General features: G+C 41.2%; 1 protein-coding gene and 1 pseudogene across 1 annotated transcript in view; both read left to right on the top strand.

The window, feature by feature from the left end:
• Positions 1–892: 892 nt before the first annotated feature.
• LOC134009147 (serine/arginine-rich splicing factor 7-like) lies at positions 893–7,370 on the top strand (annotated as a pseudogene).
• An 11,995-nt stretch (positions 7,371–19,365) lies between these two features.
• LOC134008710 (heterogeneous nuclear ribonucleoprotein L-like) overlaps positions 19,366–24,485 on the top strand; it is a 56,912-nt gene continuing 51,792 nt past the window's right edge. Inside the window, exon 1 of the mRNA XM_062448213.1 lies at positions 19,366–19,739. Coding sequence (XP_062304197.1) covers positions 19,527–19,739 — 213 coding nt within the window. The 5' untranslated portion in view covers positions 19,366–19,526. The remainder of the gene's footprint in view (positions 19,740–24,485) is intronic.

Here is a 24,485-nt window from a genome sequence, read left to right as displayed (position 1 = left end):
TAGCCGTCTAGCTCCATAGACATCCATTCATTTTGCATTCGCCCGCGATCAGCCCCATTGGAACTCTGGTGGAACTGCAACCAATTTCGGTACAATGGGGCTTAATAGGGAGTGGACAGGCTCTCCGTTGTGGCTCTGACGATAGGCTACGTAGGTCGAGGTCCTTTTTTTATAGACCTTTACTTCATTGATAAACAGACACCCTCTAAACACATTTAGATGGACTCTTTTGACATTGTTTTAAATAAATAATATTAACCAATGCATTATCCAGTAACTTTTTAACATGGTTTTTGTGTTGGGAAAATGAAGGATATATAGATGTATGGATTTAGGTTCGTTTTGCAATTGTAGGCTACTGTTAACTATTATGTAGCTATGATAATTATACTGGGATAATTTAGATTGAGATATATGTAGCATCAGCCTAAACATTTGATATCACAAACTACCAGGATCATATAAGTATCATTGTTCATCATTGTTAAATGTATAAAATGTTTAGTTGATTTTCTATAAATGTAGCCTATGTAGCCTACGCGCTAAACCTGACAGTTAGCCTGCCCCGGACAAGGTTCGTTTCGCAGCATAAATTGCCATTGAGTTTGAACTAAGTTGAGCTGGCTTTATGGAACCGAATGAGCTGGAAATGAGTCCGACCAACTGACATAAGCCTGGCTTATTCGGTAAACTCGCTTTATGGAACAGGGCCCTGGGTTGAGAACCACTGGTCTAACAGCACAACACATGCGTGCAGGGACCGACACTTGGAGCGCACGCACACAGTGTGTCAGAAACAGTAGCCTACTGTGAAATATCAATGTGTCTATGTAGGCTACACATTTTATACACATTGATATTTAGCAGAGACAGCATTTGATGTATTCTCTTCATGTTCAGTTAGCTCAGTTACTTGGTGAGGTGCCAGTTTAAAGTTGTGTTCAAAGGCCTCCAACATCATTCACAAACAGTGAAACCGATCATCTCTTCTTTGCAGAAACCAAAGTAAGTGTAGGGAACCTTGGCACTGGTGCAGGCAAAGGAGAACTGGAGCGGGCGTTCGGACACTACGGAATCCTGAGAAGAGTGACAAGTGCGCATAGATGTTTGCATTTTGAGCTGGAAGCATCACTGCGCCATGGACTCTATGGGCCCTATTTTAAAGATCCTGTAAAGTGGAGCTGGAAACGAGTTTTAAGTTCGCCACACCACAGAATAATGTGTTATTAATTACCCGTCCAAATTCGAATGAAAAAATAACACCGACAAGTATGTTAAATTAGGCTTTGAAATCGTGAAAAAATCAGCAGTCTTCTCTGCTTGAGACTGGGGGGGCGTGTCGCCTGAAGGAGCTGAAGCTCCGCCCCTCGCTGCCTAGTGCCTACCTCCGACCCAGATAATGGACGCTAAGTCAAGCCGAACAAAACCGTATAGAATTAGAATTTATTTGTTCAATGAGTGAAACATACAGATGCATATAAATGAAATGTTCCCCTGAGCTGTAACAGTAAAAATGGACACCAGAGACAGCAGACAGTGAGCTCTCCAACTAGGCTACTTCTAACACATTAGCTACCATATCACCAAAATACCATCATTCTACACCGAGTAGCCTAATATCAATTTAGCGGTTTGCACTAACTCATAGCAGAGATACCTCTGGAAAAGGTATCTAGTATAATTATAACAAGCACACAGAACTGAGTGATGAACTGCTGGCGGCGGTGGATGGTCCAGGTGCGACCGGAGAATGAACGGCCGGAGGGGCGATGCTCGGTACGGCTCCGCGCTGCAAGAGAAGCCGTGTGTTGGTGATCCCCGTCTGTCTGGTCCATGTTAAAACTGTCCGCCGTGAAATGGTCAGTGCAGCAGTGCAGAGGCGGCTGTTGGAGTTTATCCGAAGCTTTCCATGAGCGTGGCTCTTCACAAAATCTTTCCTTTCATTATCAATAGGGAACTTAAATGGCGTTGCAGCGCAGCTGGATTTCTTGCATCCAGGGAAGATGCAGTTGTGGGTGGTGGGAGACATCCTGAAGCTAGCTGATGTAGGCTACAATAACAGTACAGCAGGAGGAGCCATTCAGTGATCTGGCGTAGATAGGGCGAAATGGCGTAGATAGGGCGAAATGACGTAGATAGGGCATTTGTTGGCTCCGCCCATTAAAACCTGATCTGAAAATGGAAGAGAAACTGTTCTTCGGTTTAACTCCACATTTCAGTGTGACAAAGTCTTAGCGCTTTGCACATGCTTTCAGGAACTCATTTCACACGTATAATGTACTTAGAAGCAAAACATGGAATTTACTTTACAGGATCTTTAACAATCTGAAACGCAAGTATCAAACGAAAAACGCAAGTAACTTTGTGGGCGGGACTCCGGCACTGTTGCTATTATAACGGCGGGATAAATGACTCTTGCGCCCCACGCAAATCTAAAATGGGTTAGTCTGAGGTAGCTACATTACTCATAGGTGTGGTTTAGGCGTAATATGCAGTAAACCACTCAGAGCGTCATCTCACATTCCCTATAAGAGCAGGCGCGCTTGTTCCATGGCGGATTGCTATTATAATGGCGGATTTGCCAGGTGCACGCCAGGAGCGGTTCACAGCCGAGGAGACTGACGTTCTCGTCAGGGCCGTAAAAGATAGGGAAGTGACACTGTATGGGGATGGGAGATGAAACCCACCCAAATTAGCTTCAGTTAAACGGGCGTGGGAGGAAATTGGCACAATTGTTACAAATCAAGTTAACATATACCGTATTTCCTCGAATAAATGCTGCGGCGTTTATTAAATAACGTTAATTTTTGGTGCAGCGTTTATTCGAAGAAATACGGTACATAGAGATCTCTCATGAAAATCTTTGTAATCATTGACATGAAAGAAATGTAACACAGCCATACAATGAATCAAAAAAATGTAACGCAGCTTCACAGGAAGAAGACCCTGGCCTCACCAGGAAGGATTTGTTTACCTGGTTCACTTTCGCGTGACTGGGTTTAGTAAGATGTGAATGATATTCGTTCAAAAGTAATAATTACAGGTTTTGTTATTTTAACTTTTTTGTATTTTACTTACAGTTCAGTGCAGTGTAATTTGCCTCGATAATTAAATGAAATGACCATTTCAAATCATACAAACTGTCATGATGCATTATTTTAAAGGGGTCATTGATTGCAGAACCAAATTAACCTTGTCAAAGTTGAATAACGACAGTTCAGTGGGTAAAATGGACATACAGTGAACCTCAAAGTCCATTGACACATCTTTCCTATGCAAATATCACAATAATTTTTGCTGTAAAACGGTCGGTTTGGAAAAACCTTTTTTGGCTCTTGTCTGTACCTTTGTCACACCCCCAAATTTGCTGCACGCTGCTCTGTGTACTTCCACGGAATTACAAAGAAGAACGTTTTTCAAGGATATTGAAAATGGACTATGGTCATAGATGCAGTGTTCCAGCCTGTACAGGGAATGCTGACACTTTTCAGAGTCTTCCCAAGGAACCAAACACTTGACGGGCTGTGATGTTTGTCTATGAGAAGATCCCTGTGCAGTTCGGCCCTCAATTAGCTTACACATTTGCTTGAACCATTTCACAGAGGACAGTTTTGAAAACCTGGGACAATGTAAAGCAGGATTTGCTATGAAGCTGTTACTGTTCCGACCTTTTCCGACCGTTTCATTCAAATAAATAACCCGTGTTGTCATGTAAATCTACAATTCAAGATGCATGTTTGTCCAGATCTATTTTTCAGCAAGATAGCTAGAGCTAATTGAAGCTGAGTTGAATCACGATGGTTTGTTTGCTAAGCTGTAGTGCTAACGTTACCCACCTAAGGCGATCCTGTTTGCTTCGACAACAGAAGTGGAAACAACTAACGTAACCATTTCAAATGATATCTAGTCAATCTGTTGAAAACAGTGTTGTGTAGACACAATAGATTTATTTGTACGTTTTTATTTAAAGTCTCCACCTTCGATGTTTCAGTGAGTGTTGGCCGTGTTGCATCTTTGCTCCGCAGCTTTACTCGTTGTAGACCAACCAATCAGCGCGCAGCTGATCTATATATTCATGAGCATACCATAAAAGGAGAAAACCTTGCGTTTTTTCCCGGGACAAATTCACTGGAAGTATCAGGGGGCATAGAACAGCACCCGGGCCATTTTCAGCCCAACCAATGTTACATACCCTATTCGGAGACCTTAAGGAACAGTGTGAAATACCCCCAAAAAAACAGTCAATCACCCCTTTAATGCAGGAATTTCTTTTAAAATAGTATCTTCTGGTTTACATGCACTAACATATAGGCCTACATGAGAATATGATAAATGTTTGCAGTGGATGTATTTAGCCAGGGAATTGGCTATAAAGTGTTGAGCAACAACTCCCACCCCCCCTCCGCCCGTTGAAATGATCAAATGACTCGAAAAAAGATTTGTTCATTTTACTGAACGAGATTCAAAGAACCGAGTCAGTAAAATCATCCAAACTTCCCATCACTAATATAGACTACCTTACTAAAGCATTATAGTCGGTGGAGAGGAAGAAGATTTCCACGACGATTGCGTATTTCCGGTCAAAAATACGAAAAGTCTATTGCACTGGGTGCAAGATAGGGCCCTATATGAGGATGTAGTGCAATGTCTGTCCAGGGAAATGTGTGGATCTAGAGTACGCGTTGGATTGTCCACTGGAATGTCGCGTCGCTCCCGCTATGACCAGCCACCCACTCACCAGCCCTTTGACCCAAGCGACAAGTGCTACGAGTGTGGTGAGAAAGGGCACTATGCCTACGACTGCCATCGCTACAGTCGACGCAGGCACAGCAGGTAAGCCCAGTTGGTGCCATGAGCAGAACGCTTTTAGTTTTTTCTTCAGCTTTTGTCATTGTTTAAAAATAAATACAAAATCAGTTTCAAATTGTGGTAAAGATTTTAACAATTCATCAGTCGTCCTGATAATTGTTTTTTTCTTGATGTTGTTCCTTCTGTCTCTCTGACTCTTTTAACCCCTTTGTTCAATAAATATTTATCAGAAATGTGGTACAGCTTTAACAATTCACCAGGTCAAAACATTTTCATGTGTCATCGTTTGATTAAGAGTGTCATGATCCTTAAAGATTTAATGAGGCATCTAGCAAATTCAAAAAAATGGTTGATCACCCAGACCTCCTCAAGTTCCAGCCACTTGTAGCTCCATCTCCTAAAAATGTCTTAACCCTTGTGTTATCTTCGGGTCATTGTGACCCTTCAGTCATTGTGACCCCCCCCCACGTGTTGCGACAACTTTACCTCATACAAAAATAAAGTGTTCTTTTAACCGTCGGGCTGTCTCACACCCCCAACAGTGCGAAGGTTAAAATAAAATGCTTTTTATTTGTTTTTGTATTGGGTAAAGTTGTCGCAGCACAACGATGGGTCGTTGTTAAACTTCGGGTCATTGTGACCCGAAGGCAGCACAAGCTGACAGTAAACTCCTCACAGCCAGATGATTGCCCATCGAAGTAAATTTGACCACCAATTTGAGCATATGGTTTTGCAAAGAGGAGCAACCCGATGCACCGTGGTCCCTGTCCACGGCGCATCTATCAAGTCTCAATCTATCAAGTCTCAATCAAGCTATTTGGCTGTCAGCACGATCATCGTTAGAAAGCGAAGAACACGACTAGATGCAGAGGTCGGCTGATAGATACTCCTAGATCGACTAGATTTACTAAACTTTGGTCCAAAGAGGGTCGACCTGCAAACTTGCAAGGTTTATTTCCAGTACCTATTAATGGGTACTTTTTAAATTTTACATTTCTCAAATGTAGTGTACGATAGCTTCATCAGCAGCTTTGTCTGTAGGCCTGTACGGATTCCTACTACTATAACATGCGTAATGCTAACTCTAATGTAGCGACCATCCCCCGTCTTTCTCCATAGTTGATTAGAGCCAGTGAGAACAGGGCTGACTGTTGTCAGTGGCAGGGTCAGAAACAGAGGCAGATTTGAGGAAGTGTACGTGTTGTGTGACATTCATTTGAGCACACTCTGAACTTTCCTTCTCTCTTCCTTGTTACCCACCCCCAACCCCCATTTTCATGGTTGTTCAGGTCCAGGTCCCACTCTATGTCACGCGGCAGAAGGTACTCACGCTCTCGCAGCCGGAGGAGGGGCAGGAGGTAAGGTGCCGTAGGGGTACGTTGGTGGGCCATCCATGTTCATGTACAACAGTAAAAAACTCCATGACGATTTATGTCGAGCTATTAGACTGGGATTAATTTGACTATCATGAAGTGCTCATTCAACGGATGGCAACGTTGTAATTGTCAACGTTGAGAATGGAATAAAGGCAATGGTTTCAACCTTTCAGAATGTAAAGCACGCTGCTGACGGCTGGGATAAATTCATGGTGCAGGTTAAGATCTTTCTCTGGCCGCCACTCATGTTCAAGGTATCGCAGGAGGGTAAATCAAGCATAAAAAATACCTATATGTGTCTATATAGTCAACAATCTATTGTGACGTCACGAGAGGCTGGGTCCTGGAGGGGTGCTACATTCCCCGGAGGTGGCTGCAGCCCTGAGCAGCTGTGGCTCCCTCTGCTGGGGGAGCCGGGACCTCCATCCCTCCCTAAAAACGGAGCATTCCCGCACACCTGAAACTGATCAGACCCTGATGACCTAAAGGGTTGGGTTAAAGAGGGAGAGCCACAGTTAGGTGGGCAGAGTGGGGTTTGGTGAAGAGAAGGAGTCCTGCGCCTAGAAGAGGCGCCGTTTACGTTTTTTGGAATCCTATGTAAGATTTTGAAGTTTTTTGTTAATTCTGAGGATCTTTAATAAACCCCTTGTTTTTGTCGACCCCGGTGTCCTCGCACTATTTTGAGCTGTCCCGCTGAGGGCTGTGTAGCCTCTCGTGGCGTCACACTATGTATACGTGTCTACAGTTTAAATAGTGTATTTAGTACATCATTTGTAATTGTTGATGTACTTCAGTGAGGTATAACAAAAGTTTTTTATATATATACACACATATATATATATATATATATATATATATATATATATATATATATATATATATATATATAATTAGTATTATTGTTTCTTTTTTTCAGATCTCGATCAAGGTCCGAAACGAGGTCAACCGTTATGTCACTATCCCATGATAGAAGCAGGGGAGAATCTTGTTGTGCCTGTGCTTGGGATGTGAATCGAGGCATAGGCTATATAAGTAAACTTCCATAAACTGTTTAAAAAGATAATGATTTTTCCTGCATGTAAGCTGGTAAATTGTTCAATTACAATGAGCATAGGGATGAAGCTGTAAAAAGGATTTCATTGCTGAATGATGATACTCTCTGATAATAAACTATACTTATTCATATGCCAATATAACAAAACTCATTAATTATACATTCATTAATGTGTCTTAACTGTAACAAACAACTGTAAGGATTGGAAGCAAAGCTTTACCAGTCTCACAATTTAAAATCTGTTTTGATTCATGGCTTTACAATTATATTGCATCATGATTCTCAATTAATTCAATCTATTAAGTACCTTCCTCTCAAAGCCATAAACTGTTGAATGTTCTATGTTTTAATCAGGGGAGCATTTAAACCACTAGAAACTTTAAGCTTCTTAATATTCATATAATGGAGTCAGGTGGCTGAGCGGTTAGGGAATCGGGCTAGTAATCAGAAGGTTGCTGGTTCGATTCCTGGCCGTGCGAAATGACATTGTGTCCTTGGGCAAGGCACTTCACCCTACTTGCCTCGGGGGAATGTCCCTGTACTTACTGTAAGTCGCTCTGGATAAGAGCGTCTGCTAAATGATTAAATGTAAATATAACATAAACATGAGTTACGTTTTCTTTTAAAATGTTTTTTACTCCAATTGTTTTAAACATTTACATCAACATTGTTAATGTAAATAACATTTTGTGCAAACAGTACATGCATTATGTCGTTCACTTTGAAATTACTACAAAGACTATGTTCCTTCAGGTCGGGCTCTGAGGGCAGGTCCAGGTCTGGGTCCTCTCGAAGAAGGTGAGTGGAAATCTGATAGTTTGTTTCTATGTTCCTTACCTCACCTTTGAAACGTCTGCAGTTTGGCATTCACAGTGCAAATAAGCAGCTACTTAATGTGCTTGAATGTTCCCAATGGTTTTGAAATGGGACTCCCATTCTGCTGTGCCCCAGCAAAGTGTTTGTTGTGTTTGTCTTGTAGAGACAGTATGCGGTACTACCCTAATTAATCTATAATGCTTGATGCAAGGATATAGAGCAAGAGGAAAGGAAAATAAACTGCTTACCTACTTAAACTTCATACACACTTAAAATGCTAGTTGACTACATGTAAAATGTAGTTCCTTCAGAGGAATATTTTTTTGCCCCCAAATATTTTTCTACTGGCAGTTATCAATTATGCAGTATTTTGACATTTTAAATCCAAGCCTATTTAAGTTCTAATGAATTTTGGAAACGTATGAAGAAATCATGAAGCTGGGTCCTGAGGGATTTGCATGCTGCAAACTGAACTTCCACCTTTTAAAACTTGTAGCAAAGTTTTTAAGTAAATATTTTATTTAAATCCCAGCCATTCACAGTCTATAGCTTCACCTGAAAAGCAAAGGTGAGTTCCCTCTTCACACCATCTATTTCAGTCACTCCACCTCCAGGAGTCCCTGTATGAATGAAAGCACAAAGAGAAGAGAGATGACTACGTTTCTGCACTTTTTTCTGTTCAAGATAGTTTTCTATAAACAAGTCATTTACAGAGTTGTCATAACATTGTGTTGTATGATTTGAAATACATTTCATTTAGAATTTGACTCAATGCATATTTTACCAGTTCGTAGCATGTGAAGCCAGTTTTGAATGCCATTTATCTGTTGTGTGTTTTGTTAGCAATGCATATATTTACCTTGGTGAGATTATATATAAACCAAGCACAGTCTCAATACATTTTCAATGTAAAGTAAATAAAGATTTTAGTCTTGCATGTTGTTCATGGTGACTAGTTGGTCAATAGATGGCAATGTTGCTCTTCAAACATTTTATGTTCATAATTATAAATAGTCTCACATTCCAGCTATGGGTTTTCTTTTTTTTGGCCAAACATAATGTTTTTGCAATGAAGCATTTATTCTTAGTTCTGTCACATTTGCTACCTGTACAAGGTCAACGAGATTAAACAAATGAGAGGAAAATGGGAAGAGATGGTCATAAAACATGATTGCCTGTCTGTATGCCGTCTGTTGATGAGCCCCTCCCCGTTCCAGCCTCCACTTCTTCACGCTTGGTCTATTGTTGGTCGTAAAGCTCCTTTTTTTTACTTGATCGCAAAATGAAATCTTTTTTGGAGTGTGTTTGTGTGTGTGTGTGGAGGGGGATCGGACTCACCAGTTTGCTAGAACAGCTGTTGGCAAGCGAAGACTGGGGACCATTTAGTCAAGCAGACATTTGACCAAGAAGGTTTGCAGCTGTTCAGCAGACACCCCTTACCCCCCACCCCCTTTGCCCCTCCTTTTTCAGATGTTTGATCATAATCCAAAGAGACTCGCTCCTATCTTTTAATAACCTCATTAGCCAAAGGCAAAATGTCAACTACCTAATGCACTTGACCTTCTGGCAGAAGTTCTGGTCTGCAGGGGGGGGTGGAGGTTGCACGATGTCTTGGAGGAAGTTAGAGACAAACCTTTTCCGTGTGACACTAGATTTGAGTAATTAATTGGTCCAATCCATGTGTATGTCTGTGTTTGTGTGGTATTGTACCACTTTTAGAACATTCTCTTCAAAGCAATTGAGCTATTTTTGTCCTAGAACTCCATCTTTTGACTGGTTGCTTCTATGGACGAAAAAGAGAAACACTAATGGCAAAAGAGAAGTGGCCCTTTCTGTTGATTGTACACTTAACTTGTAACTTTTGATTCCTTCATTTAATCTTTGATCCTTGTATCCTTGTAAAATGTCTGATATCTGTGGAAGTCCTGGAGTTGCCTGCAGAATTTTGATAATCTTGTTTCTGTTTTCTAGCAATCGTACAAGGAGAAGACATTCATGAGAATTTCAGATAGAGGGTTTTGAACAAGGCTCTACTATTGCTGTTTCTGTGGTTGTACAACAACCACAGAAACATTCAAAAGTATGCGGTGAGTCATGAAAAAAAATTGACTAGGTTTTCCACCAGAGTTGGGACTTGAGTGAGTCATCTAAGGGGCAATGCTAACTGCTAGACGCATTCTACATTGTTCTCCTGCAGTCTGCCCACGTTCCATCAGGGGGTGGATTACCGGCTCTAACTTTAATTGATAAGCGAGTTGAACCTCAAACAAAGGTTCTCCTGGAGCTACTATATAGTCCCCAGGAAGCTAAAGATGGATAAACAACTAATTGACTTAATTAAAGATTTTGTCCTGAAGGTAAAAGACAGTTTATGAAGTTACACATTTTTCAGGTAGGATGTTGAGGTGTATGTAGAGTGGCCCATATAATGCAAACATACACAATTTCAAATGGATAATAGACAAACATTGTTTGTCATAGGCTAGTCTCTCAACTTTGGCCATTCTAATACAGTTGGACTTCACAGGATTTATTTAAGTAGAACCAATACAATCCAGCCAACCACCACAAGTGCAGGTGATCAAGCCCTTACAAACCCACACAAACAGCTTGAGGCACAATATGATATGGAGCTTTTTCGCCAGAGCTGTGTTTGAATGAAGGCTTCATCAAATTCCTGTTATCCCACTGTGTCCAAAACTGTTGCTTCTGTCTAATGCAGACCACCTTGGTTGGCCATAACAACAGGGGTTCAAGGTGCTTTTGGTAATAATTAATACATTATTCAAATGTATTCAGCAATGACATTTAAAGTCTTCCACCCCACAAATCCATTCCCATTGATGCTGCTCCGCTGTGCTGTTGTATGTGTTGTTCAAGGCAGTGGATAGTGGCCAGTGGTGGTGTATTTATTGCACTATAAATCTTTAATACTCTTCCATTTCGGGCTTGTATGTTATTGCAAGACCAGAAGCAATGATTGTTTTAGAGACGTATGTCTTAGCTCCTTTGACCATAAGCTTTGGCCTGGAAGTGATAACAGAAGAAAGACTCAATGAATATTGTTGAGTGGGTTAGTCACTTTGTCATTTCTCTTAAACGGAAAGGCTGTTGAAAGGCTCAATATAAAAGCTACTGGTGTATTAATAAAAAATCATCCAGATAATTGACTATTTATTGGCTTTCTATCAATGGGCGTAAACATGGATTTTTGGGGCTGATAAGATTGAACGTGTTTCTCTTGAATTTTGAAAGGACTGAGCCTGATATTCGGAGAACATTCAGGGGGTGCAGGGTGTGTCCTTTTGGCTCTCTTCTCCCACTTCTCTCCACCCCCACAGGCCACCCTTCACCGTCCTCCAACCTCTCTTTCACCTCCTCCTTCAACGGCCTCCACTCTCGCTGAGCATCCCTCCACAGGGATGAGAGCAGAATCGATGCACATCCCCAGCCACCCAGTCTTTCATAGGTAGTCCATGCAGTCAAGCAGTTCATCTCATTTGAGATCCCTGCTAAATGGTAGAAGAATATTAAAATATTTAACTTTAAAGCATCTTCTGGTTTTCCAGAAGATTCATAGGGGGTCTCTAAACTCCTGATTGTAAATATGGCTCAGGGTCCCCCTCTCTCAGAGTAGCGCTAAATGTCACGGGGTAATCAATAAATACGTGTAATTGAATTATAAAGCTCCTGGAAATGGGAAATGATTGCAGGTTCATTCGTCTAAATGGCTTTGTAATGACACCCCTCCGGTCTCAGCTGGGGAGCTGGAGACGGAGAGCTCATTCGTCTTCTCTCCAACCATGTTCCAGGGCAGCTTCTGCTTCCTCTGGGCAGAGCAATTTGGCTGCTCCCTATCTCCGCCTCCCACGACGCCACTCTCCACGAGGTTGCCAACGCTTTTTTCTGGTGTGGGGGGGGGGTCCAAAAGCCCCTGCTAACACTGTCAGCGCTTACGACAGCTTATGCCGAGCAAGTCCCAAATACACACAGTCTGTTATTCAGGTTTTAGCGTTCCCCCCAACTCAAAGCACTCTGCCTCTGTTCCTTTTTAACATCCAAACAGGCGTATCAAAAAGGCAGTCGGGATGTCTTGCCGGTGGGAGGAAGGATTCCCACCACTTTAGCGGATCTCACAGAAGTGGACGCCCTTCAGTTCGCCCTCATTCCCTCGCGGATGATAATGCTGCCACTTTTTTTCCCAAACTGTGGGGCAGAACGGGCTTGGCAAGGGCCACGAGAAACTAAAACAAAAAATCTATTGAGGAAGGTGTGGCTGCCAGGGGCATCATGCCACCTCCCTCAGTGACTCAGACTGTCTCAATTTAGGGACTAACGCACCAGGGGAGATGCCAGATGGAGGGAGCTGTTGCATAATGCAAAAACATGGCAAAGAATGTGATACTGTTACCGGTGAACGAACGTCCAAAACATTATTCTTCATTTCCAGAGTTGAAAGGGGCCTTTTGAAGTTGCTCAAAGGTACGCCTGTCAAGTCATACTTGCGAGTCGAGTCGCGATACTGTCGAGTCACCAAGTCTGTTAGTCCAACAACACAAGGTCATGAGGTGGAGCCTATAACTTTAATGTTTAAGCTTCCCTCAAGACATACAAACAAGCATAGCTGCAAAAGAATACAAGGTTGGATGTCTGCGATACAACAGAGCACTGGAGAAAGGTTCTTTTTTAATGTACAAAGTGAGGTTGTCGTTTTAAAATGTTTGGATAGACACATCCGTCGGCTGTAAGTAAATTCAGATTTACCTTCATGAGAAGAGATGGACGTTAAAACGACCACAAAAGAGTCTGTAGGTCCCTAAGACATTTTCAATTCCAATCTTGCCACCCCTGTCGTGCTAAGCTTGACCAACAGAAAGGCTAATTGGGGTGAGAACTGCAACACGTCAGTCAGAGATAATATAGGGAAATGTCTCTCAGTACGCACTTGAAAAACCACCAAGCACTAATTTCACTTCTGCTTTTCATTTGAACATATTCTGCTCACCATTGTTTTGCTATTCTCTGCACTATAGTGTTTTCATTAGAGAATGTGTTTAGATTAGAACTCTTTTTTTAATCACTGAACATTTAGCCTAGACTTTGAATTAGTTACTTTAAGAAGTTGAAGCAGTAAGGTTTCTGTGATTATGAAGTGAACAGATCTTTACAAAACAAATATTTTTTCCTTTGCGAAATTGAAAGAATCTTTCATTTACTTCTTTTATTTCAACCAGGAAAAAGTTCAAACCTCGCCATTAAATGATACGTTATTTGTAGCTGTATCCCAGGTTTTGCTTACCAAACCACACATGGCTCAATCAGTCACATGTGAGAGGTTGTAAACTTCAATATTGACATGTTGCTTATCGATATCCAAATCCCTGCATTGTCTGGGCCCGATTGATTCAGACAGTAAGGATTCAAGCGTGAGGAATCCGACTGGTTTGCCAACTTGAGGAGGCGAGGGTTAGGCCCATGCTACCTCAGGGGAGAGCATCAGAGAGCCTGGCATATGGCATCATTTAGCGGACGCTGCTTGATGTGTTTCTGCTCCGACGGGCGCAACTCCACACCTCCACTCTCGCGAGCTCTGCCATTAACACCCTTTATGACAAATGCAGCCTGATCAATACCTGCAGCTGTCTCCTCCCTTGCCCCCACTTTGTCTCCTGCTACCTCCATCTCTTTCTCTTCCTCTTTTCTACCTCACCACCCTCCAATTATGCAGTGTATCAAATGGGGGGAAAAATTTATACAGGGAAAAAAGGACAGCTAGTGAACTGCAATGCGGTGGCCCATGGAAAAAGAGAGTAGAGGGAGACGCCGTAGAGAACAGACGATGAGAGCGACAAATAGATGGACTCAGAGTTGAACTTTCTCTCTTGCTTTGGGATTCAAGGCTGAGCCACTGTTGCGTACAAAGATACATGGAAAATCAGTTTGATCTCACTAGCCCAGCTGTACATGTAAATGAGGCGGCAGGCTTTTTTTTTTGTCCCTCTTGCACGTAATTGGGTAGCTCATTTGGGTGTGATGTATGCAGTGTGCTACAGCGCAGTACTCTGATTACTAAGGAACTAGGTGCAAGTCTCCTAAGCCGACAACCCCAGTGTGTGGTGTGCGTGCGTGTGCATGCATGCAAGTTTTCCTACAGTTGTTTGGATTAGGGATTTATGGATCCAAGATTAGTTTTCTTATGTGCTCTCGGTTCATGTTTATGAGGACTTGTGAAATGTATCAGCTTGGAGCCTGTGATAAGTCTATATTGTATACAGAATGTGAGACTGTGACAAGACTATTGTCTACCATATGTGTAAATGTGCACGTTTGCAATCTGTGCCTGTGTGCGTATGGGCAAATATCCAGCAGTCCTCCCTCCCTGGTGTCCCTCCCACAATAGCTGTTGCTCCCTGCTGGGCGGAAGACCACTCAGGGCCATCAGTTAAAGCCACCGAGGTGCTAGAGCCAAAGGGAAAAGGAAGAGCTATTAAAAAAATCCAGAACACACTTCACAACACCGCAGCTCCCATAATCCCTTGCCTCACCGGGGGCGTCCATGCATCCTCTCTGTCTGGATCAACCAACAGGAGACTTATTTACCCGACCACTGAAGAACAAAGCCAGCTGTGATACAGTGCCAAAAGGCTGTAAATATACATTTAGGCACTTACAGAAGGAACGGGGTATGGTTTATGAATATTAAAATGCATAGGAATAATGTGAGGAATTGAGAAGATACAGTGGCCACTTAGGCAGCCAGCTCTCCGGGTGTACATTATCTTTTATGGTATGCCGCTTGGGAATGTACGGACGTTGATTCATATTCAAGCCTGGCCCCTTTAGGCGTCTATTGATTACTCGAGGCTGTCAAAAAATCCCAGCCAAGCATAGCAAGCTTTTTGGATCGTAAATGATTGCTGGCTGATTTGTGGCTAGTTTGTTTTCACATTCTATAGTCTGTAATTGCCATTAGCAACCCTTTTTATCATGAGGCAGAGCAAGTATGTTCGAAAAAAAAAAAAACTGTTTTCCATGGTGCAATTCTATTCAGATAACCCTTAAAATGCTGAGGGATAAATATAGAATGTTTTTGCATGAAGAGCTTTTTTGTAATTTGGGTTTTAATTTGTCAAACCTTGATGATTAATTCACAATGGCCTGGGTCATATATTCATGTACAGTCAACAAGTTCAAGAGCTCTTCATTCATACCAGGACGTGTGTGTGACCTAGTACATTTACCAGAACATTGTTCTGTTGAGAATGTAACCTGAAGTATGGAGACATGATTAGGTAACCTGTTACCAGAAAACTTTTTTTTCCAAATGGTATAGGGAGCGAATTAAAGTGAACCAGTTGGTTGACGTGATCTAGAGTTGAGGTACAGTACAGCAGAAATGGGAAGGGAAACAGCAAGGTTTTTCTTTATTCTATTTCCACAACGGGGCTGTGTATAATAATCACCCCAAAGGTGGGTGAGATGAGCATTTCTTTGGGAGATGGACATCCCAAAAGATGTAATCTCACGCGCCAATGCCTTCTCCTTCTGTCATAATCGACTCCCAAAGGTTCTTCGGCCTGGTATCTAGAGCTTCTCCATATTCATTGTCTCATCTTGTGATTGTCATTAAGTGGGGTCTACACATTAAGTGGGGTCTTCACAATGGGGACTTTACCGGACAGGCAAAATATGGGCTTGCATTCCTGTGTAAAGACCTTCAGGTGCAAATATGATTTAATTGAATTGAATGAAAACACTGAATGTAGGAAATCCATTCAGTTCAAAATTCCTGAGTCATTTGGGTATACCATTTCCCATTAAAAGGTTTGGACGTCAGAGGTTCAGAAGGTGACTCTAACCGGCCATCTCATATTACCTATCACAGAAATTAAATGCCCACAGAGGTTGCACTTCAAAATTTTAGCAAGCAAGACTAAGTCTGTTCCATCCCAGAAACTGTCTGGCAGTTTCCTTGCAACTTGCAAGGAATCTTGCAAAGCAAATGGCAGTAAGATTTGTATTGTTCTGTTTATCAGTACAGTGCAAAAACAGAAGAAATACTCCATCTGTCACTAATGCAAAATCATTATCAAAAGTCTGTGTCTATAACTTTGACAATAACATACCATTTCTATTATATTCCTGCATCAAATGAGATCTTGAATCTGGAGAGCCTAAAAAACAACAGTAAACAAACATCCCCAAATCAAGAAAACCATAAGCTATAAAATTGCCAGAAACGCTAGTAAAAACGTAGAAATTATGTTTACCTGAACTGTTCACAAGCTTTCACCATTACTTAAAGTAATTTCAATGAAACTTCTCTCTTTCTCTTTCTTGCTCTTTCACTCTCTCTCTGAATGGGCCTTTCTTAATTTTTTTTCAGTGATTCTAAGATTTTGAATTGATTTCACTTGCATTTTTCATGGCAGTGCAGTTTGACATGAACCCCTCGTGCTTATTTGCACCCAAATATTGTTAGAACTATGCACTTTTGGTCCTTGATTATCTCCTGTACATCCTAGATACACTATTTGTATGAGCTTTGGATGAAATTAGCTAAATGCACAAATGAATACATGTAAATGTAATATACACAACAATACTGTAGTTATCTTAATAAACCTGAACTAGATCTACTTTACCCTCAAACCACAAAGTATTTCGGCTTTCTTGACAAAACCATGAGTCTTGAAAAAAAGGTGTTGACAATTCCAACACACGATGATGAGACATCTTACAGACGTTGTCACGTCATTGGCTTCCATCTCTTCTTATTTGATTATGTCAGTCATGCTCTATGATTAGATGCTCACAATGGAACATGTGTCCTGAACTTTGCGCTGCTACAAAATATTTTCCAGCTCACAGCAGTTACCGTAGAAACACATTTTTTTCTTTCTTGAAAAATGTATAAATGATGAGGTGTATGTGAAAGAGAGAGATAGATATCTTAAGTGAAAGAGTGAGTGGAATGTTAGATTTGATTGGATTAGAAAAATTTGATTGTTTTGTCATCTTAAATCAGAAGCTGGTAGCAATTGTGAATAATTTGGCTGGAATAAAGCTTTAACTTTTGCAGTTTTGTTTTAATAATCAGACCCAAACTTTCCATGTAGTGCACAGTACTTTGCTGAACTATGAAAGATGGTGAAATATGTTGAGAAGATTTCTAAAATATATATACATTAAACTTTCAACAAATCAGTTACACTTTTGTCAGGGAAACTTATGTTCAATCAAGCAAAGCAAACCTTTGAGCTTTATAGTATCATTCAAAATCAGCAGCTTGAAGCTCAGCTGAATACCATCTGAAACATTCCAATACAGACATTCAAGACAAGCTTATGTTAAATCCTATAATATGTTACACAAAAGGCAACCCATATTGGTACAAACTGATAAAGTTTCAGAAAAATTTCTACAAAGGGCAACTTAAAACCACGTATTTGCAATTCACCTCCTGCCATTTACATTGAATTCAGAATGGTTGGGTAGGTTGGTGAAAAAGAATGGACATGACTAGAGATGATGGCATAAGTTGCTGTTTGTACAGTATCTCTGTTGAGGGAGCAGGAATGCATAGTCTGTTAAGTTGAATAAAACAATTCTGGTGATGCTAGGGAAGAAGGCAGACCTGCCTTTGAACAAAAGTGACCTCTTGTCAGCCATAGTGACATGGATGAAAAAGTCTACATTGAAACAAAGGCCTTGTAGTAAGCATGTTTGGGGGCCATTCAGACACATTTCTTCCCGGGCCCATTATGAGGAGGGAGTTGTCAGATGAGCAGTCTCTAACCTTCAGATTATTAAATCTATCCTTCCTCGTCTTTTCATCTCAGAGATATACGGCCGACCTTCGCTACACAAGCAGGATCTCACAGCTCCCTTTCTTTCAGAGCTCCGCTTTCTCTGACAGTTCTCATTCTGGGAGAAAGCTGCCGTATTGCAGGGTTCACATTTTGAAATATTAAACCAGATTTTGAAGTCATCCCTGTAGATCACTAAAGGATGTGGAAGACATTTCAGATCCATGTAAGGCAAACATGGATCCTGTGAATGGAGACAGACTTGTAAGGAGTCAGCAAATAAGGTTGTATGAATCAAAAATCAACTGGTATCTGAATCTTTCCTCGTCAATTTTTTTTTAAAATTATTATTATTTGTCACAGAACTTTACACAGCTGAAGGCCAACTTGTGTTTTAAAACAATTATTTTCATAATGTAAAAAAATCTATGTTCTTTGACTGTAACTTTTAGGTACAACTCTTTGCACCTAGAAAAACGGAATGGACAACACATTTGCAGGAATAGTCAAAATAAAGAATGCCAAATTGAAATGCAATGAACAGTATGAGAACAAGTGAATCACTTACCATTCAAAGATTTCGTTTTTCTCAGAATGTGCACTGCAAATTGAACCATTTTATTGTGGCATGTGTTGTTAGCGAGGAGTTTGAACTTTTATTCTGACACATCACGTTCTTTTCTTCTAGCCTTTGGCATTTTAAATGGCCATGGAAATGGACTTTTCCAGTTTCCACTAGGCACAGCATGAACATGAAATCCAAGTAACAATTGTCAGGGTACGTACTTTGCTGATTTGCATATACATTTAGACATGCAATTACAATACTGCACACTATTGAAAATAAGACAGTACGATAACAGAACAAGCTATCTGAAAAGAAATACACCGAATCTCTCAATTCCTGACCTGAAGAGATTTTTACTAGATCCAAAACGATGTTTTGGAGACAGCTAAAAAGCTAAAAGATAGCTTCGTTATTTTTTAGATGAAATCAGACCTAAACAAACTTTAATTTTCAGGAAATTGCAGTGCTGTAACCTGAATGTGCTGCTCGAGATTATATCATCCGTATCTTAGCCTACTTTATTTAGGTTGCGTGTGTGTATAGCCAGCATGCGTGTGTGTGTGTATACAGCAATGCGTGTTGTAAAAATGCAGTTTAATACATCAGACTCCTGTGGCAAGCTGCTCATGACCAAATCTAGCATTTTTGTAGTCTAGCTTTTAAACCCTTCTGTTGGCTTTAATATATCTTACAGATACTTTGTAAAAGCAAACATATCAATAGATTAAACAACATATCATCTTATCAGTTGAATCACAGATGTGCAGTAACCTTGTTTAGCGCTTTTCATGCGTATCTATAGCCAATCAACAACTGTATCGAAAAGACGAGCAAAAGATTGTCCAATAAAAAAAAATCCTGACGTGCGCCTTGGCTTTTAAATATGCAATGTGAACAAAAGAGCGAAAAGGTGCGCGCACAAGGGGGCGTATTGGTGGGTGACATTATACCGTCAATGCGCACAGCTTTCAGTATTCTGGTTAGCTGGTTCGACATCCTCTCGGAGACCACATGCAACTTTCTCCGAGCATTTTGATGATTACATTTTGCAGCGCAGCCTTTTATTTAACGTCTTGAACTGAAACCGATCGACGATGTCTCTCATTGAGGAATATGAAGAAGGGGAATACGAGAGGGCACCCAAGCGTCTCAAGACGATAGATGTTGAGGAAGGAGATGATATGGAGGAAGGGGAAGACTCGGATTCAGCATCCGCCGGGCTGCTAGGAGACGAAGAGGATGCAACCGGGTCTGGCGGGGAAAACCGGGCCCGGTGGTCAGCATCTAATTATGTATCTGGAAGAAAGGTGGGTAGTTTTTCAGAAATCAGTTTTCTAGTGTTTTTTTTTGTGTTTTTTTTTTTTTGGGGGGGGGGGGGACTGATAGAGTCCATTACCGTAATTTTGATATGTTTGCATCAATTAGCCTACAATCAAATCACTGAAGTGCGTAACACTTTAAAACTAAGATTGACAAATGCGTGTGGTTTACGCCAATGTACCTTAATTACACACATGAATCTAGCCCCCCAATGGATGTTGTTTGTTGTAAATGCAAACATGTTAAATTATAATAAGATGATTGTATAATTTATTTGCCAATTTGAGCTATGGGCTTTAAAAGTGAACAGCGATAACTTTAATGCAACTCACTACGTCTTGCATCAGAATCGTCCCTTCTTCATCATTGCTTTGACAAATTAAACTGCCATTTCGTACTTCAAAGAAACGGTTGACAGCCTTGTCAATTTGCCATATTGTTCTACACAAAAAAGTGTAGGCCTATGTTTCCTCCGTTTTGTATATGCTACAGTGCGTAGTGTTTCCCAAAACACAAGACTTTGAGTTCGAAACAGACTAAAGCATGCTATTTAACTTCGTTATCCATAATTAGATTTCACATTAGTGTCCCCGACAGTCTGGCGGCTTGAAATCTATTTTGTCTGAATCTATGCTGCCCATACGACTAATATTCATCGTTTGACTTTAGTGACTCTCCCTTGAAGAACGGTGTCTAAATTTAGACTCCGTGTGGTGAACAAGGCCTTAAAATACGTATTTGAACGTTTGTAATGTTTTAAAATGGCTCTAGCGGACTCTTGCCTTTTTCTTCTTCACAATTATAAGTGAAAGGGAAAAAATAGGCTACTATAATGTCCCCAATCCATGGCAACGAATATGAATGATCCCATAGCGCGCGTGTTGTTCATAAATATTTATGGCTGTTTGCACTGCCATTTACAAAGCATGAACACACCGTGTTGTTTTTCAACATGCTGAGAGTAGATTCAGAAACCCTTCTATATGTAGATCTCCAGTAGAGTCCAGAAATGAGAAATACGGTTGTGCCTGTTCAGGATTCCAAATCGCATAGCGCGCACAATGGTTTGCATCAGGTGCATTCCCACAGAGAGCTGCCAGAAAAATGTAATTTTTTGAATACAGAGTGGCAAAGGAACAAGGTAGTGTACCGCCTGCTTATCTGTCTCAACACCATCCATGCAACAACTCGGATTAAGTTTGCCGTCCTTAGAGGCGCGATGGGAAAAAACATTGCTCAAATGCTCTTAACAACTATTGTGAACAGCCACACACGTATATTGCTGTGCATTGTTGCATTGCAGCTTCAACGCTGACCTAAGGGCAAAACCGTTTGATGTTGTCAAGCCTGCATGGATATTGCTTTGGAGCAACCCTGATCCCTTCTGCCTCACCTTGATAACTGAGTGAAATTGAGGAGAAATGACTTGGACACCCTGGGCCATATTTGAATTAATCACCCACATCCAACCGGTTAACAACCTTTAGCACAGACTTATAATACCCCCAGTGTAAGCTACCGGCCTTCAGTTGTACACTCATACCTTTTTATTGCCAAGAGGAAGAGGAAATTATAATTGTTGTTTAGGTTTTGCAGTTCTCTCTAAAACAGTATCTCCACAGACTTGTCCTCTCGGAAGGGGTCTTCAGCACCTTAAGCAAGCATGTAGAACAAACCTAGGTGTCAGGATCCTGGCAAAATAATAACATCGAACCACACTGTCCCCCCGCAGTGGGTGGGTATGTTTGATACAGTGAGATAGTTCGGGGAGGCCGGGAATGGCTGGGGGAGGGAAGGGGTTTGCATGCAAAAGAGCGTTAGTCCCGCCACGTCACCTGGTAATGCCTGATCGGCATCGTGCGGCCCTGTAACAACGCTGATAAACATCTGTGCCCGGCTTGGAATGTAGGCCTACTCCAAGATCCGAGGCAGATAGGGTGGAGAGTGAGTCACTAGATGTGGAGGTCCCTCGATGGTGCCAAAGGCTGCAGAGAGCCCTGCCGTTCGCTTGGAGATAACACGGCAACCGCAGTAAGAAATTAGCTATTGATTTTGAATTGCTAATGTATGCGTCTGAGAAATGAGACGTAGTGTGGATCCGAGGGTGCCAACCTCTCTTGTCTTGTTTGAGAAGCTGGGATTGTCTTTGAGAGCAAAAGTATGTATGTATGTACAGTGTTGTGCAGAATTCTTTACACAAATGTTGTCTTATATCATATTTTTAGTCTTCTGTATTTCTGCGGCAGTATAAAAGTGCAATTTATTTACTATTTTTCTTAGTCTCTTCATTTAATTATTTCTTCTTCTTTTTTAAACTTTTCTTGTACCTAAGACTTTTGCACAATACTGTATATATGACTCAGATAATAATCCACAAACCTCTCTTAAATCAAGATTCTGAGAAGATGAACAAACTCAAAACATGCTCCGAGTCCCATCACACTGAGGTATTGATCATATCTCATCAAAGTAAGCTGTAGAATCTGAAGTATATGTGTCTAACCAAGAACCTGGTGAAAAAATTATTTACATGCTTCTAGACTTTGAAATAGCTTGCTGAAGGTCAGTGTACAGACTGGCATTTTACCAGCACCAGACAGATTCAGTGTGAGACAGGCCTCAAAACATGTCCAGAGTTGAAATCGCTGTTTTCGATCCTTTCTCAAAATGTACCTTTCCCCATGTCAAAGGCACTCTCTTCATTTCCTCCTCACGCACACGTCAGACAAGCCATCTGCTGACCTCGCAGGAAATACTACTACCTATGACGGATGCTGAAGAGGTCTTAAGTTGCTGTGGCTTTTTTGTTGTTGTTCATTTTCTTAGGTTGTGTTACTTCCATGCCGCAAAGGAAGCCTTCAGCTGATGCTATCTTTCTACTATTGTCGTTGTTTGTGCCCTCATTGAGCTTGTATTTTGAGGCCCTGAAGCCTCCCTTGGTGGTGTTTGAAGCAAATCTGAGTAGTGTTTCATTATTGTCTCCTCCCTATGTTTTCATCCTCTGTTATTCCATCTTTCTTTCTTATTCTTTCTTTCTCCTGCTGACAAGCTCTTGGGCAGATTTCCACTGTGTTGATTTTATCAGGAGTCACTGAGGAGCTTATAAATTACACCCAGTCAGGGCCCTGAACATAAATAATGTCTCCACCTTCCCCTCATCCCTCTCTTATATCACTCTTCTTTCACTATCTCTCCTCGTCTCTCGCTCTCTCCTTCTTGCTGTCTGAAACCTGTCTGTTTTTCTGCTGCAGTCATTTTTCTTCTTGTTTTTCATTGAGTGACTGTGTTCCTAGTGAAAGCCTCAACATTGACCACTGTCAAAAAAACTATTTTGCCTCAAAAACCAACTAGCCAAACCTCAGAGATGCACCAAGTCTCAAATGTACCAAAACACAATATAATACTTGTGTGTTCAAGATAAACATTGACATTGAGTCAATATGACGTTTAAAGCTCCCACTGTACTGTATTACCACCAGGAAAATTCTGTGCAATTTTCTTTTTGTAAAGATAAGAATCCCTAGGTGATTCAGGGAGATGGATAGAAAGAAATAGGCACTTAGGCTACAATCTTTGTTGACCAACTCCAAATTCACTGTGATATCAGTAGTCCTTGAACCATCTCTATTGCTAAGATAATCTCTCTCTTTCTCCACTGCTACAGTGTCATAGCCATGTCCATGTCCTACTAAAGCTTGAATAAACGGTTGAGCGAGTCAGACGTTTTAGGAAATAGCTCTGAAAAATGTAGCAATCAGAATTTTGTTTTATTCACCATGTGGGATTACACAACCAACCTTCAATCAAAAGTGTAAAAGTACAGTAGTCTAACTAATCTTAGGAACTAAAAATCAAAAAAAATATTTAAAATGTAAATTACAAAATATAAATTAAATATATACAAAAATATGAATATGAATGGGAAATAGTGCAAATAAGGTGGCTTCTGCGTGGTGCAACAGGTGTCAGATGGACTAATAATAGATAATAGTTGTCAGTATAATATATAATAATATAATAATGTCAGTGGGAGTCCTTGGCCTTGTTGAATAGGCCAGTAGCGGATGGAAAGAAACTGTTCTTGTGGCCTGAGGTTTTGGTCCGGATGGACCACAGCCTTCTGCCGGAGGGGAGTAGCTGAAACAGTGTGTCAGAGTGTCCAGGGTGGAAGGAGTCGGCCACAATTTTCCTCGCTGACTTGAGGTGTGCAGGTCCTCGAGGGTAGGCAGATTGCAGCCAATCACCTTCTCAGCAGCGCGGATGGGCGCGGAAGGACAAGACCAGACACAAGACCAGGACAGGACCAGACTGCAGCGTATCATCCGCGCTGCTGATGATACGCATCACCAAATGGTGATGGAAAGTTACAACACAGGGAGAAGAGCAGTGGGGAAAGGACGCAGCCCTGAGGAGATCCGGGGCTGATGGGCCGGTAGTCAGAGAAGTGTCAGAGACGTGTGTAACAACCAGGTGCAACCATTCTATGGAATGGTTCATTCCATAGTTATTCTGATTCTTTAAAGTTTATTCTGATTCTGATGCCTTCCTTGTGAATGACAACCCATTAAATAATCTAATGAAAAATATAGTCCTTAATGTACAGAACCAAGAACCAAGGAAGTCTAGTTGAACATTTCCCTCAGCACATGCAAATGTTTTGGCATTGACATTGTGGGATGTCTGTTACAATATTTAATGAATCTCCAAATGTATATAAAAGTCAACAGACTGGT

Source organism: Osmerus eperlanus, chromosome 22, assembly GCF_963692335.1.
Source record: "Osmerus eperlanus chromosome 22, fOsmEpe2.1, whole genome shotgun sequence".
NCBI classification, from domain to species: Eukaryota; Metazoa; Chordata; class Actinopteri; order Osmeriformes; family Osmeridae; genus Osmerus; species Osmerus eperlanus.
The sequence above is the reverse complement of the archived record's forward strand: the minus strand, read 5'-3'. Positions and strand labels throughout refer to the sequence as shown.